Source organism: Delphinapterus leucas, chromosome 10 (assembly GCF_059928025.1).
Source record: "Delphinapterus leucas isolate spDelLeu-1000000601 "Yukka" chromosome 10, BTC_Dleu_Yukka2, whole genome shotgun sequence".
Lineage (NCBI taxonomy): Eukaryota > Metazoa > Chordata > Mammalia > Artiodactyla > Monodontidae > Delphinapterus > Delphinapterus leucas.
Genome location: NC_143138.1, coordinates 5,705,351 through 5,720,378, shown reverse-complemented (window position 1 = coordinate 5,720,378; position 15,028 = coordinate 5,705,351). Strand labels below are relative to the sequence as shown.

Genomic DNA, 15,028 nt, shown 5'->3' with positions numbered 1-15,028 from the left:
TCAGTACCACTCCTCCACTGAAGCCCCTCTTATCGAGGTCACCAGGAGCCTCCATCAAGCCAAATCCAATGCTCGGTCCTCGGTTCATGTTACTCTATCAGCAGTTGACACAGTTGATCCCTCCCTCCTTCTAGAGACGCTTTCTTCACCTGGGTCCCTGACGGCCACACAGTCCTGCTTTGCCTTCTCCCCTCTGTGGGCCTCCTCTTCCAGGCTCTGATTGTTGCTGTGCCTCACAGATTTCCAGCCTGTTCTCTTCCCTGCAGCCCGTCCCATGCTTTTCTCGACACCCAGCTTATATCTCCAGCCCTGACTTTCGCCCTCATATATTCAGCTGCCCGATTAGCACCTCCACTTAGGTCTCAAGAATGTACGTCAGACTTCGGTGTCTGAAGAGACCTTGCTGCCCCTTCTTCTCAGACCTGCTCCCCCAGGCTTTCCAGCTCTGTGTACAGCACCACTGTTTATCCAGTTGCTTGGGTCAAAATCCAGGCATCAGTTCTCACCCCACGCCCCACATCCAATCCATCAGTTAGCAACTTGGCTCTGCCTTCGTTGTCCCCGGTCTAACCACCAATTCTTACCACCTCCACGCCTGCAATTCTGGTCTCAGCCACCGCGGTGTTCTCCGTGCACCACTGGTTCTCCTTGCTCGTTCCTCTTGCTTCCCCCAGCCCTACCCAATCCATTTTCCACGCAGCAGCCATGGATCCTTTAGAAAGCACGGAACAGATCTTGTCACTCACCGACTTAAACCCTCTAATGACACCCTCTCCCGCTCAATAAAATCCAAGCCCCTTTGCGTGGCCTGCGAGGTCCTGTTGCTGTCACGTTTCATCTCCCTCCCCGTACACCTCGCTTAGTTCCATCTGGCCACGCTGGCTTTCTTGCTGATCTTCAAACACACCTGAGCTCATTTCCACCTGGGAGCCTTTGCCTGACGTGCTCTTCCCTCAGATCCCACCGAGGTTCCCTCCCTCTCTTTCCTTAGCTCTCTGTTCAAACGCTCCCTCCTCCAAGAGGCCTTCCCTGACCACTCAAGCCTTAAATAGCACCCTCCCATTGGTATTTAATATTTCGCTGACTAGAACATAAGCCCATGAAGGCAGGAACCTTGTCTGCCTTATCCATTCTATATTCCCAGTACCTGGCATGTGGGACTTATTCATTGAATGGATGGATGGATGGATAGATGGATGGATAGATATGCTATAGTCTTTGAACCTGTATTTCTTTACACCTGATTTTTTTAAGGTATAATATGAAAGAACTGAGGTATTTCTTAAACTTAATTCTACATTTAGTAATGGATTTTTAAAAATCATTTAAAGATCCTTAAGCTTTTGAATGACAATGCTAGGCATTAGGCATTGCATGGAAATAGTTTCCTCTTTATTGAAGTATCATATATAGCACTGCAGCCATACTGTTCCAGGGGAAAATAAAATCTCTCTACAGAAACTACTGGAAACTAAAGTTGAATTATAATAGAACTATGGTGTTTCTATTAAAAATATTTAGACTCTAACCAGAAAATGTTTGGTGCTTCTCATTTCATTACCAAACCATCCAAATAATAATCTCTATGAAGAGGAGATAAGATCATTGTATCATAACTGAATCGGACAGAAGTGTCTTGAGAACCACCAGAGGTTCCCAGAGGTGGGATACTTGAGGGGTAAGAGTGTTCACTACGAGTTCGAATTCCACCTCTGCTACTTATTAACTAGGTGACCGTGGGCAAGTTACCTAACCTCTCTGTGCCTCACTATGCACATCAGTAAAATATGGGTAGTAAAAGTACCAAAACCTACCTAGTTTGTTCTGAGGATTAACTTCGTTAACTTATGTCATATATTTTAAACAGAGCCTGGCGTATAAGTGCTGTATTTAACATTTGCTTTTATAACAGTTGTATTATCATCACCATCTATTCTCTATGTCCATTTAGGAATTTACTCTTTGTAGTCCACCCATAGAAAGGTTGATAGGTCATGATCGTAAGTAGCTTAAGCTTCTTGAAGAGAAGTCCATAGCAGCTCTCTCTTCTTGGAGCACTTAGCTACATCAGACTGCTTTCTATGATCCCAAAATGCATATTAAAGCCAAAGAAATACTAGTTTTCTAAACCCTTAGATGGCACACCCATACAGCTGGTACCACAAATGATGTCACATGTCAGGAAAACCAGCTAATATATTCCATGGACTCATAGGTACTTCTCAGGATGAAATGTGTTTTACTTCTAGTTCCCAGGCTGGTCTTTGATTCAGACCCAAATGAGAGAAAAATCAAGCCTTTCAAATAGGTCTCTGCTGAACCCATTTTGATAGCACTTAATTTATTGGAGTTATTCATTTGCCACATTTAGTAGTATTGGTGAAATTTCTCATTTCTCAAAACAAGTTTTGCTTACACCCTTTCAAAAGAATGTTATTGGGATGTGGGTAGGTTGTCTGGGGCCAGTCTCTTATCTAGAGACCAGATTCAAAAAGTCTGAGTTCAGCGAAGTGACTTAGGCTGCACGCTCTTGTTTTGTTTAATAAGCATGTACGGGTCTGGCTGAAACACAGTGCTCTCCCCACTAGGAACAATGCCATACACATCATTTCCTGCAATAATGGAGTTGGAAGGCGATTATCTACTCACAAAACAGGCTGAAACAACAGTTCCTGATATTCTTCTCAAATACTTTAACTTCCCAAGGAATCCGGAAAAAATAATTCCATGAGACAGTGTTGTGAATGAAGGTATGACATTTCAGTTTCCTTCACTGGAACCCAGTGACCAGCAGAAATGAATTACTACCCACTTGGCGTTACTGAGAGGGGCTCTGGCTGGGTGAGTTGTCTGTCTTTGCTTTGGGACCCCCGTACTTGTGAGAGGATGGCCATGGGTTCCTTTTTGTCCATTTATGGGAACCATCCTAGAGATTACCTGCAGTTTCTGGAACTAATTTTATGACATTGTTTCCTTTTACTCCTAAAGAGAATTTGAGACTTCTGTTTCAGACTTTCTGGACAAGAAATGTATACTTTCTAGCAAGAATGAGGCTACATGTTTTATAGTAGTGTGAGAGCTTTTTAAACCCTGCGGCTCCTTTATCTTAAATATGGGTTGGTAAATATTCATAATAAGAGCCGCCTTCTCTGTGACCCTTAACCATCCAGGCATCGCCCAGGTAGCCTAATGATGTGCATATGGCAGAAAGGAGTGATTAAGATGAAAGGTTTAGACACTGTCTTCTGGAATTTTCATGTGAAGGAAAACTTTGCAACAAATTATGTCATCAGGGATGCACACATAGGTTTTCTTCACGTCCTGAGACGAAATTGGGCACAGTCATTTGGCTGCCAATGTAGGATGCCAGTTGTAAAACTCTTTGAAAACTTCCAGGAGATTGCCTGCTTTGAATTTCATCTGAATATTTGACTTTGTGTTGACATACCCTCCCTACTAAATAAAAGGTATAATATATTGTGTGCAAGTGTCACTGGGAGGGACAGTCAGCAGAATGAAGAGAAACCTGAGACACTGTAACTACCCAGGGAGGTTATAGAAGCTCCGGAGGTTTGTCACAGAAACGTAGACTGTCTTCAGGCCGCTTGTTTGGGTTTCATAAATCTTCTCGCTGCCTGGAAGCTTAGGTATTGATTTAGTGTCTTTTCATTCAGATACATCAAGTCAAAGTGTTTGACATATTTCTGTAAGGAAATAACTTTTTAAAACGTAGTATGAAATTGGCATTTAAAATTGTTTCTTTCTGATTGTATCAGAAATTGGCCAGTTCTTCAGAAATAGTGGAAATAGCTAACCTGAGACTTTCTTCCTTTAAGACGTCTTTCCCTTTAGCCCGGCCCTTACTTGACAGTGTAGTTAGCACCCTCCATCCGGCTCCTGAAGTCCACATGTCCACACTGTGGACTTGTCTCCTTTTGACTCCCACCAGCTCTGTTCAAGTCAAGAGACTCAAATTGAGAAACTGTAGGTGGAAATGGGTCAGATTGTTTTGGTAAAAAGGTAACAGGTAAAACTCAAGGTCTAGCGAAGGGTCCAGGATGAAGCTAAGTCTGACAGGAGGACTTGGGCCCTCACGTGGTGATGGACGGGAAGCAGCCACGTGCAGTTCTGGGACGTGGTTAAGGTAGGCCCTGCGGGTGGAAAAGGGCCAGGCGAGGTCTTGGCACCCTCTTCCTTCTGTGGCGTCTGCTGGGCCGGATTTCAGTGGTCTTAGGCATAGTTCAGGAGCTTACGGAGAATAGACCGTGTCTGGAGCCTTAAGTCAGTTGCCTTGGCTGTTTGGCTCTAGTTTGTATCAGTGGAGTCATTTCTGGCTTCTTATCTTGGCTCACTCCCAGGACTGGCTTAACACAATAGTTAGCGAATTCTATAAATCCCAGTTACCTTCATCGTCTTTCTAACGACCGCAGAGGGAAATCACCAGCTGTGAATAATCAACACATGGATGGAACACTTAAATCCTAATGGCTGCGGTATATATCTAAGGATGGATGCTATTAATGTTTTCTAGTATCAACATGATTTCCTTGGTAATATAGCAGTTCAGTAAGATGTATCAGTTAAGTTCCAGTTTGTTCCTCATTTTCAATTCATTTTTACCCGTGCTGGATAAACAATAGATTATGAATCTGCATTTACCATGATACCGTTTTTATAAGCACTTTGAAATATAGAATGAAATTTTTCTAAAGCAAAATCTGTCTTAGACTGTATCCAGGGGCTGCATCGCTAATCCAGTCCACATTTATCTCGTTCTTGCGATGTACTTTGCAGAGAACAGGGGATGTAACTGAAGTATATGTGGCTGCTACTTATGAAAGACTTCAGGTGAAAAAACAAAAACTAACTTACGTGAAATGGTTGGAAAACAATTTGAAACTAAATTTTAGACCTCTTGGGTTGTACAGGAGGAAGAGACCACGGTGGGCTGACGCAGTTCATTCCATCTTTCAAGGACCCTTCATGGAAGAGGCAGGATGTAAAAGATGAGGGGAATGTCATTGGACAGAAAAGAAGAGAGAGAGAAACATTTAGGAGCCTCTTTTGGACACCAGGCTCTTTGATAGTAGCGTCGTATACGTGATCTCATTAATCCTGCTGAGTAGACATTTATATCCCTGTTTATACATGAGAATATTAAGGATTAGAGGGGTTACATAGCTTGCTTAAGCTCATATAACTAGAGGGTTGCTAATGAGTAGCGGTTAAGGTTATTGGCTCTGAATTCCAGGAATTTTTGAATTTGTATCCCATTCCCGTCTACCGACTGGCTATGCTTAATGTCTGAACTGCAGATTTTTTTCACCTGTAAACTGGGGACAATAACAACAGCTGCCTCATAGATTCAGTGTGATGAAAAAACTAACGAGACGAAGAACTTGGCGGTTTCTGACATACTGTACCTGCTCAATAAATGTTTTAAAAAAATATATAGAAAGAATGTGAGTGAGATTCATACCTACTCTTGTCTGACTCCAAAGCCTATATACCCTGTATTATATGACCCTGCAGAGGGAGCAGGTAGAAAATTCCAGAGAGGAGAAGAAGTACAAGCAATGTGTCTGCTAAAGAAAGGTGAAGTGCTCTTCATGCCTGACGTAAGGTCGGGTTGGTGAAGTAATGGCACAGCGATGGGATAAATCGGGTGGACGCTGATTCTGTAGGACCTCAGAAGCTGGGCAGAGGGTTGAGGCTGGAGGCCACAGAGACCCCGAAGGCCAGTGAGCTGGCGGGTGGGGCTGAGGGTGTGGCTCTCAGCAGTGTGGGTGGCGAGGGGGGCAGTTCTGGGACTCCGCTTGTGATGCCACCAAGGAAGGCGTGAGGTCACATGGCCCCGCACTGGGGGAATAAAGAACAGGAAGAAGGGCCACGTGGGAGGATGCTGGCCCAGGTGTCACCACCTCGCACAGTTGGCAGCACAAATGGGGGCCCTCAGTGCCGCCCTCCCTGCTGGGAGACCCCATCCCGCTGCCAGTGCCCTGGCCCTGGCTTCCCTGCTGTGGACCTGACCTCCCTGGTGACCTCCCTGATCTCTCTGACCTCCCTGACCTTCTTCACCTACCTGACCTCTCTGACCTACCAACGCTACAGTCAGCTTTAACTAGAGATGATTTTGTCTTGATTAAGAGAAAAAGTCAACAGTGTTTTATTCTAGATAATCACAAAATTGAATGAATGAGAAAAATATAGTATACCAGAGAGTCCCTTAGAGTATAATCTTTTGCCTTCAGCAAGCTCACGTACTGTTTTGTTTTGTTTGTTTTGTTTTAAGCCTCACATTACTGTTTTAATGCCTACCTATAATTTATGGAAGATTTAGTAAAGTGACTACACTGCTCAAAAGACCTGACATTTCTAGTTTTACATCCCGTTTTTTACATTTTCACCAGATAAGTTCAGTTTGAGTACAATAATGCTCAGCCTTTTCTTAGCAGTATAGCCGAGCGGTTCTACCTAATAGGTCTTATGATTATCTACAAAGGTTAACATCTGAAGATAAAAAGAAATCAAACTGAATGTTTCCTGAGCAAATCCTTTGTTAATTAGACTAAAAGCTGGCATCTATAGGCACAGGTATTGCTAACATATCAAAGGAGCCCAAGTCTTGCAAATTAATAACTATTGTATGTTCAGCCAGTGGTTGGAATGAAAACATATAAGAATTGTAGTAATAACAGTAATAATTATGTCATGTTAGGAAAGAGTATATCCTAATGATTAAGAATATGGGATCCCGGGCTTCCCTGGTGGCGCAGTGGTTGAGAGTCTGCCTGCCGATGCAGGGGACACGGGTTCGTGCCCCGGTCCGGGAAGACCCCACATGCCGCGGAGCGGCTGGGCCTATGAGCCGTGGCCGCTGAGCCTGCACGTCCAGAGCCTGTGCTCTGCAACGGGAGAGGCCACAACAGTGAGAGGCCCGTGTACCGAAAAAAAAAAAAAAAAAAGAATATGGGATCCCCAGAGAGTCATGGGGTTGAGTCCTGACCTCACTCCTCTTTAGCTGAATAAACTTTGCATGTTGTATCATAAATCATAGTTTACAAAAAACCTTGCTCACATGTTTATTTATCTGAACCGGTCAGTTCTGGGAGGTAGGCAGGAAAGGGGTTAGTATTCTCATCTGACGTAAGAACTGAAGTTCAAAGAGGCATTAAGTAACTTAACTGAAGTTAATTAATGGCAAATCCAAGACTCAAAATCTGGTGCTTTTTCCTCTACATCGTTCAGCTGCACAGACCAAAAACAAGACAGTGAAGGAGCCCCGACTTTCCTGAATATAAGAGCAGGTCCCTCAAAGTGAGAGAGTGTCATGGACACATATACACTACCAAACGTAAAATAGATAGCTATTGGGAAGCAGCCGCATAGCACAGGGAGATCAGCTCGGTGCTTTGTGACCACCTAGAGGGGTGGGATAGGGAGGGTGGGAGGGAGGGAGACGCAAGAGGGAAGAGATATGGGAACATATGTATATGTATAACTGATTCACTTTGTTATAAAGCAGAAACTAACACACCATTGTAAAGCAATTATACTCCAATAAAGATGTTTAAAAAAAAGAAAAAACAGGTCCCTGATAGCAGTAGTTTCTGAGGGCCGGCCCACAGACAGTGATGATGCATGACAGCATTTTCCTGTCTGTGTCATTCAGACTTGAGGGCTGATGGTGAAGTGAGAAAATGTGGGGCAGAGTAGGGAGCTTTAAAGAGTTAAACTTATTCAATTTAAAGCACTGCCTTTTACTCTAAGGTTACATCTTTCCTACTTTTGGGTGTTAAAATAGTCTTATAAAATGATGACAGAACATAGTAATTTTTTGTTGTTGTTGTTAACATCTCTACTTGATGTAATAGAACTTTGGCAAAACCATATTGGTTGACAAACTTTGTTTTAGAAATTTTTTGAGTCCAGAATTTGAGAATCAATGCTCTAGCGTGATTGCATTATTTTATGTATTAAGAGTGTAAGTTTACAGGGTTATTTAGTTATCTACATTAAGCCATAAAATCAGGCACTTGAATTTTTATACACATTTAATTTTCTCTTTCTTTTTTATTGTCTAAGTCAGTGATTCTTAACTTTTTTGGCAGCAGTCACAGACCACTTTGAGAATCTGATGAAAACTATGGATTCCTCTCCCTACCCCACCCTCAAAAAGCACACGCACAATTACCAGTACAAAGTAGTTTGCAAACTTGGCAGTACTGAAAATAAGGAGCCTCTAGGCGGCGCTAGTCTGTTTGATCATATATCCCATTCTGTTTTTTTCATCTTGTTTGTTTTGCTCTGTTAGGTATTAGGGCTTATACAGGGGACGTTGGTTTCACAAGAGACAGGGTAGGGCTTCCCTGGTGGCACAGTGGTTAAGAATCCACCAGCCAAGGCAGGGGACACGGGTTCAAGCCCTGGTCCAGGAAGATCCCACATGCCCCAGAGTAACTAAGCCCGTGCGTCATAACTACTGAGCCCGCGAGCCACAACTACTGAAGCCCGCGTGCCTAGAGCCCGTGCTCCACAACAAGAGAAGCTACCACGATGAGAAGCCCACGCACTGCAATGAAGAGTAGCCCCTGCTTGCTGCAACTAAAGAAAGCCCGTGTGCAGCAATGAAGACCCAAAAATAAAAAGTAAAATAAATCAATTTATATATAAATATATAAATTGATATAAAAAAAGAGATAGGGTAGAAGGCTCAGTGTCAGGACCCAGTGTTTATTTGGAGGTCCCTATATCTCGTGTGGTTTTTCAGGTAGAGCTGTCATTTGATGGAAGATCGTAAATATTATTAGATGGTTTTGGCAAGGAAGTGGGGAGCAAGGGTTCTTATATACAGTCGTGATGGTATAAGTTGATGTAATTTCTTTGGAGGGCAATCTGGAAATATCTGTCAGCATTTAAAGTGCACGTACTTGTATGTGAAGACATGTATACAAAGGTCTTTGTTGGAGCTTTTCATATATGAGTAAACAACTGGAAACACACATATCCATCGGTATGAGACTGGTTATATAAATTATGTATTCAAGCTAGGATACGATGCAGCCATGGAAAAGGATGAAGCGGCACTACTGATGATAAAATGGAACGACCTCCAAAATGTATTGTTATGTGAAAATGCATTTTAAAAGGAGGAAATGCACACACACATGGGTTTGGCTGTTTCTGGAGTTTACACAGCAGCTGGTAATAATGACTGGCTTGGAGGTGAGGCCTGGGGAGACAAGGGTCTGCAGTGGGAGAGATACTTACTTTTTCTATATATTGTGGTGCCTGAATAATTTTAACTGGGTCCTGGTATTAGTTTTTTAAAAAACTAGTTTTTTTGTTTTTAAATTAATTAATTAATTAATTTTTTGGCTGTGTTGGGTCTTCGTTTCTGTGCGAGGGCTTTCTCTAGTTGTAGCAAGCAGGGGCCACTCTTCATCGCGGTGCACGGGCCTCTCACTGTCGCGGCCCCCCTTGTTGCGGAGCACAAGCTCCAGACGCGCAGGGTCAGTAGTTGTGGCTCACGGACCTAGTTGGGCCGTGGCATGTGGGGTCTTCCCAGACCAGGGCTCGAACCCGTGTCCCCTGCATTGGCAGGCAGATTCTCAACCACCGTGCCACCAGGGAAGCCCCTAAAAAGCTAGTTTTTAAAAAGAACAAATTTTTAAAATCAGTATGCAATATGAGAAAAAGAGATGAAAGGGTATTTACATTAGATGAAATCTGCCTCAATGAAAGGGATGATGCAACACCAACAGGCATTTTCTTTTTTTTTTTTTTTTTTATTTGTTTTGCGGTACGCGGGCCTCTCACTGTTATGGCCTCTCCCGTTGCGGAGCACAGGCTCCGGACGCGCTGGCTCAGCGGCCATGGCTCACGGGCCCAGCCGCTCCACGGCATGTGGGATCTTCCCGGACCGGGGCATGAACCCGCGCCCCCTGCATCGGCAGGCGGACTCTCAACCACTGCGCCACCAGGGAAGCCCCAGACTTTTCTTTTTTAAACATTTTATTGAAGTAGAATTGATTTACAATGTTGCATTAATTTCTGCTGTACAGCAAAGTGATTCAGTTATACATGTGTATACATTCTTTTCCATTATGGTTTATCCCAGGATACTGACTATAGTTCCCTGTGCTGTACAGTAAGACCTGGTTGTTTATCCATCCTGTGTATACTAGTTTGCATCTGTTAATCCCAAACTCCCAGTCCATCCCTCCCCCTTGGTAACCACATGTCTGTTCTCCATGTCTGTGAGTCGAACAGACTTTTCTTTTCGCCTCGTTCGCTAATGTAAGAACAGGGGACACCTGATGGAGGTGAGAACTGGTAAATGAGTAAATCAAAGGAAATAGCTTCTCACGCAGTGTGTGGCCAGTGTAAGGGATTTACCGCCAGAGGCATAGAGTCAAATATTGTGGCTGGAGTTTTTTTTTTTTTTGGAAGTCTGGTCACGTCTGTGCAGTCATAACACTGTCGTTATGCAAGAAAAGATAAGGGTAATCAGACCTGGTGGTGCAGGGTGTAAGCTGATCATTGCAAAGGAAGGAATTTCTCCCCAACCTCCCTTCTTTTTTGGCTTCTTCCAGTGCCTCAGAATAAACATTACACAATTGGCTAGGTCTGCTTTGAAGAATGGACAGTACTTCCTCTGAATCATTAGATATCATCCACAGCCAAAGGAAGGATTCCAGACCTGCCAGGGCAGCAAAGCTCATCATTCTCTTTTTTCTTTTTTTGCACCCAGAGTGATGGGCCCTTCAGCTCAGAATGAAGAGTTTCGGCAGAGCCCTCCTGCTGCTGTCCTGCTCCTTCTTTTTCCAGGAAAGCACAGGCTCAAAGGGAAGGAATGGATTTCAGCTCCCCTCCTGTGGAGCTGGCAATCTCGTATAAACAACAAACCCCAGATGATTGAGGGAGGGACTGAATAGATATTCAGGAAATAATTCATGCTTTTTTCTCTTTCTCTTTCCTTCTTTGGCTCCAACTAGTAATGAATCCCTCCACCAGGGGGTAGACAGAAGACATAAACTAGTGCTGACCAATCTCATTAAGCCCCGGTTACCTATTTGACATTGTTACAGGTCTCGTTTACCCCCATGACTCAAGAAATACTGCACCCATGTACCTCTGTCTTATGTTTTAAGATTGAGAGTAATGTGTATCAGGTTGACCTGGATTTGAGCAGGTAAATGGGGTGTAAAATAGAATATCACGTCAAGGCGAGCAAGATAGTTGCATTTAACAAAACCCACTGCCGAAGGCTCCATTCTGTCCCTCCCATGTGATCACGTCAAGGGCAAACCTTCAGGTTCCAATCACATGAATAAGAGGACCCTCTTGTTAAAGGCATTTCTCCCCCATTGTGGAATACAGTTGCAGGCAGACAGAGCATTTGTTCAGTGTGCAGGATGAATGCGTTTCCCTTTTTTCTTTCTTTCTTTCTTTCTTTTTTGGCTGTGCCGCATGCCTTGCAGGATCTTAATTCCCCAGCCAGGGCTCGAACCTGGGTCCCCTGCAGTGGAAGCACGGATTCCTAACCCCTGGACCGCCAGGGAATTCCCCGCTTGCCTTTTTCAGGGCTTTGCATTGCAGGGCCTTTACTGTCTGCCAGTAGCTGGATGGTGTCTACACAATTAGTGATCCCGGGCCCACCTGGTGGCCGAACACAGGGGCACGGCATCTTGTATGTCCTACAGACAAGATTCAAAGCAGTCGGTATCCAAACACCCAAAGCCAGGAGAAACTTGTTTCGGTCATTATTCTTTGGCTTAATTACATGCTAGAAAGTTCCAGCTGAATTTTTAAAAGAAGATCTCTCATTATATTTAATTAGAATTCCTTTTTTGCTAGCCAAACCCACTGGCACCATGTGCAATCCCAATTTTCCACCGTTTTAGGAGACTCAGTCCATTTCCAACATTGTCCAATAGAACTTTCTGTGGTGAAGGAAGTGTTATGTATCTGAGCTGTCCAGTATGGCAGCCACCAGCCCCATGTGAGGACTGAGCACTCAGAGTGTGGCTAGTGTAACCAAGGAACTGGGTGTCTGATCTGATCTGCTTTTCATTGACTTGGAAACAACGATGCCACCCCAGCTTCAGTGCCCCTTAACGTCTGAGCCCATTTTGACATTAGCATCCTAGCAAATATACAGAAGTGATACAGCTATTTTCTGCTCTGCCAGGGCAGAGCACTGGCTCTCTTTTTTTTGCCATGAAGATTTAAAAGCAATGTTAAGATACTGTTTCTCTGTTTTCACACAGTTTTAGGGAAAGGGGTGCAGTCTTGTCACCGTGCAGAGGCTGCCATTGTGACTCAGGTGCTGTAACAGGACGTGTGATCCCACCTTATACCTGAATGACAACCTCAGCGAACAGTAGTGAGGCCTCGTTTTCTAAGTGGAATAACCTTGAGTAGAAATCTAAGAATCTAATGTTTGCATAGCCAAGAGCAACATGGGGTACTGGGAAATTCCATCAGTAAGGCAGGCAACTTCTTGGCAGCAGGAACCATGTCTTTTATCTGTTTCCTTCATTCCTAGCATAAATTTTAATAACTGCTTCTCCAATGAGTGACATAGTACGTGAATGAACAGATGAATATGGCTCAGAAGGGATGCTAGTAACATAACCTCCCAGGAGTCTCTCATTAAAGTCCCCAGCACCCTAGCAGGTATCTTTACTAGCAGAGATGCTATGGAAACACACAATGTAACTAATAATGTTTTGGACTTTTGCAGCAACTGACACAAAACCACTGCAAGCTCCTCTATGACTACTTTGAGTACTGTACAGTTAAATGGTAACCTACATTTACAAAATCTGTGAGTCCAGAAAAAGAGTTCCATTTTCCACAAAACTTTTGTTTCTCTTTGAATGTGTTTTGTACGATGGCCCCTCCTCCCTCCTCCCTTCCTGGCCATTCCTTTTCATCTTGACCTGCTTTTTACCATGGCACTGACTGATGGACATCATGTGGCCCACTGCCTCCCTCCGGTGATTTCTGCTCAGTTTCACCATTATTATGGTCAGTTGCATGAAACTGCTTTGTAGGGACTTCCCTGGTGGTCCAGTGGTTAAGACTCTGCGCTTCCACTGCAGGGGGTGCGGGTTCCATCCCTGGTAGGGGAACTAAGATCCCACATACTGAGATCACACATGCTGCTCGATGCTCGGCCGCTAGGCCAGAAGAAAAAAAAAAAAAAATTGCTTTGTAAACTAAAGCACAGGGTAGTTCCTTTTGCAGATGGCAAAACAAGAGCCTCACTTTTCTATTCTAAGATGCTTCCTTAACAGCGTTCACCGTCTGCATGTTTTTTAAGAGCTGGGCAGCCTGTCTGCTTTCTTCATTGTTCTCATCAAAACAAATCCATCAGTTTCTTCACCTGATCAACCTATTTCTGCCTTTAAGCCTTTTTTTTTTTTTTCAAGTTGTACCTAATGATTGGAATGTCCTATCAGGTCAAGTGCTCTAACCTCATTTCCTTCCTAATATCAACATACTTGAAATTCCAACTCAGAAGTAGATGCTTTCAAACAGCAAACCAGCTTGTTATGGAAGGAAGAACTCAGAGCTCTAGGAAGTGTGATAACGGATCTAAAAAATCTACTTGTGCACTAGCTGGTTGTATGATCTTGGATGAATTACTCACCTTGCCTGGGGTCATTTACTACCTCTGTAATATGGGGAGAAAGAATGATCCCTCCATACTGTAAAGTCTGTGGGATTAAGGTACCCTGTCTGCTCCCTTTCATCCTGTCAAATCCCACAGTGATGACACGCTCTCTAACAAGTGATGCTGCAAATATATTCTGTAATGAATTAGAAATAATTGCACACTTCATTTACGTGAAATGTATCATGTACACTGCTATACTCTCAGCATAGTACCATGGATGGATAGGTATGTAATATGTGGCGGTGATAAAACATTTTATGATAGAGATTTGCTTCGGTTAAGGGCAGACTAGTCAATTCAGATCAACCCCCCTCAGAGAACACAAAAATATGTTTTTAGTTGGTTGAATATATGGAGTGCAAACAAGTTAGTGAATAATTATAGTGCCAAGATCAGGGAAAAGAAAATTACAGAGAAATGAGCATTTGGGCCCATTTTTTCCTTAGGGACCTCTGCCTGTTCCATAAGTGGTAGCTGAGAGATTGAAAAGGTGAGCAAAGTTTTTGACAAACTCACAGGACTGGGGATCCAGAAATTGAGTTTGGGGTCCATCATGGCAGCAGGATGGCATACCTCAAACACTTTAGATTGGAAAGGAGTCACTATGTACTGAAATAGACCATTCCTCACAGATACTGTAGTTCATCTGTGAATCACCTCAATCCCAGCTTGGATTAAGATAATTGAAACTGCTATAGCCCTAGATGTCTGTTGAGAGCAAATTTATATTCCTCTTTGGAGAAATATAGCCATCATCCGAGGCCTTAAATTCTCTCTACAACATTTCATATAAAATTTCCATAATTCAGTCAAATATAATCATGCACATAGGAGTTAAGACAATGTGATGAAATCCCAAGAGAGACAATACACACTAGAAATGGACTCACAGGGGATCTGGATTATGACATTATCTTACACAGACTTTAAAATAACTGACTAATATGTTTAAGGAAATAAGGTAGGCTTTCTAGCAGATTAGATACAGCTGAAACAAGAACTTGTGGAGTGAAAGAAACATCTTAAGAAAATATCCAGAATGAAGCATGGAAAAAATAAAAGTTTAGAAAATACAGAAAAGGGTGAGGGGCAGGGGATATCATGAAAAATGTAACAGTAGGAAACAGTACAGTCTTTCCAATTATTGGCTCTGGGTGAATTGAATACCCACATGGAAAACAAAATGTGGCCCCAACTTCCATACCATGCAAAAAATAATCCCACATGGGCTGCAGGTTTAAATATGAAAGGTAAAATTATAAAGCTTCTAGAAGATAATTTAGGAGCATATTTTCATGAGTTTTGAAGGGAAAGATTTCTTACACAGGATCCCAGAAGTTT

General features: G+C 43.2%; 1 protein-coding gene across 2 annotated transcripts in view; it reads left to right on the top strand.

Annotated features, from left to right (window-relative positions):
- Window positions 1–7,411, top strand: part of BLOC1S5 (biogenesis of lysosomal organelles complex 1 subunit 5) — a 58,868-nt gene extending 51,457 nt beyond the window's left edge. Inside the window, exon 5 of one of the 2 annotated variants that reach the window (XM_089918273.1) lies at window positions 2,589–7,411. In XM_089918273.1, the coding sequence (XP_089774399.1) occupies window positions 2,589–2,621 (33 nt within the window). In that variant the 3' untranslated portion in view covers window positions 2,622–7,411. The remainder of the gene's footprint in view (window positions 1–2,588) is intronic. The other variant, XM_089918274.1, reaches the window with a different exon arrangement.
- Window positions 7,412–15,028: the final 7,617 nt, after the last annotated feature.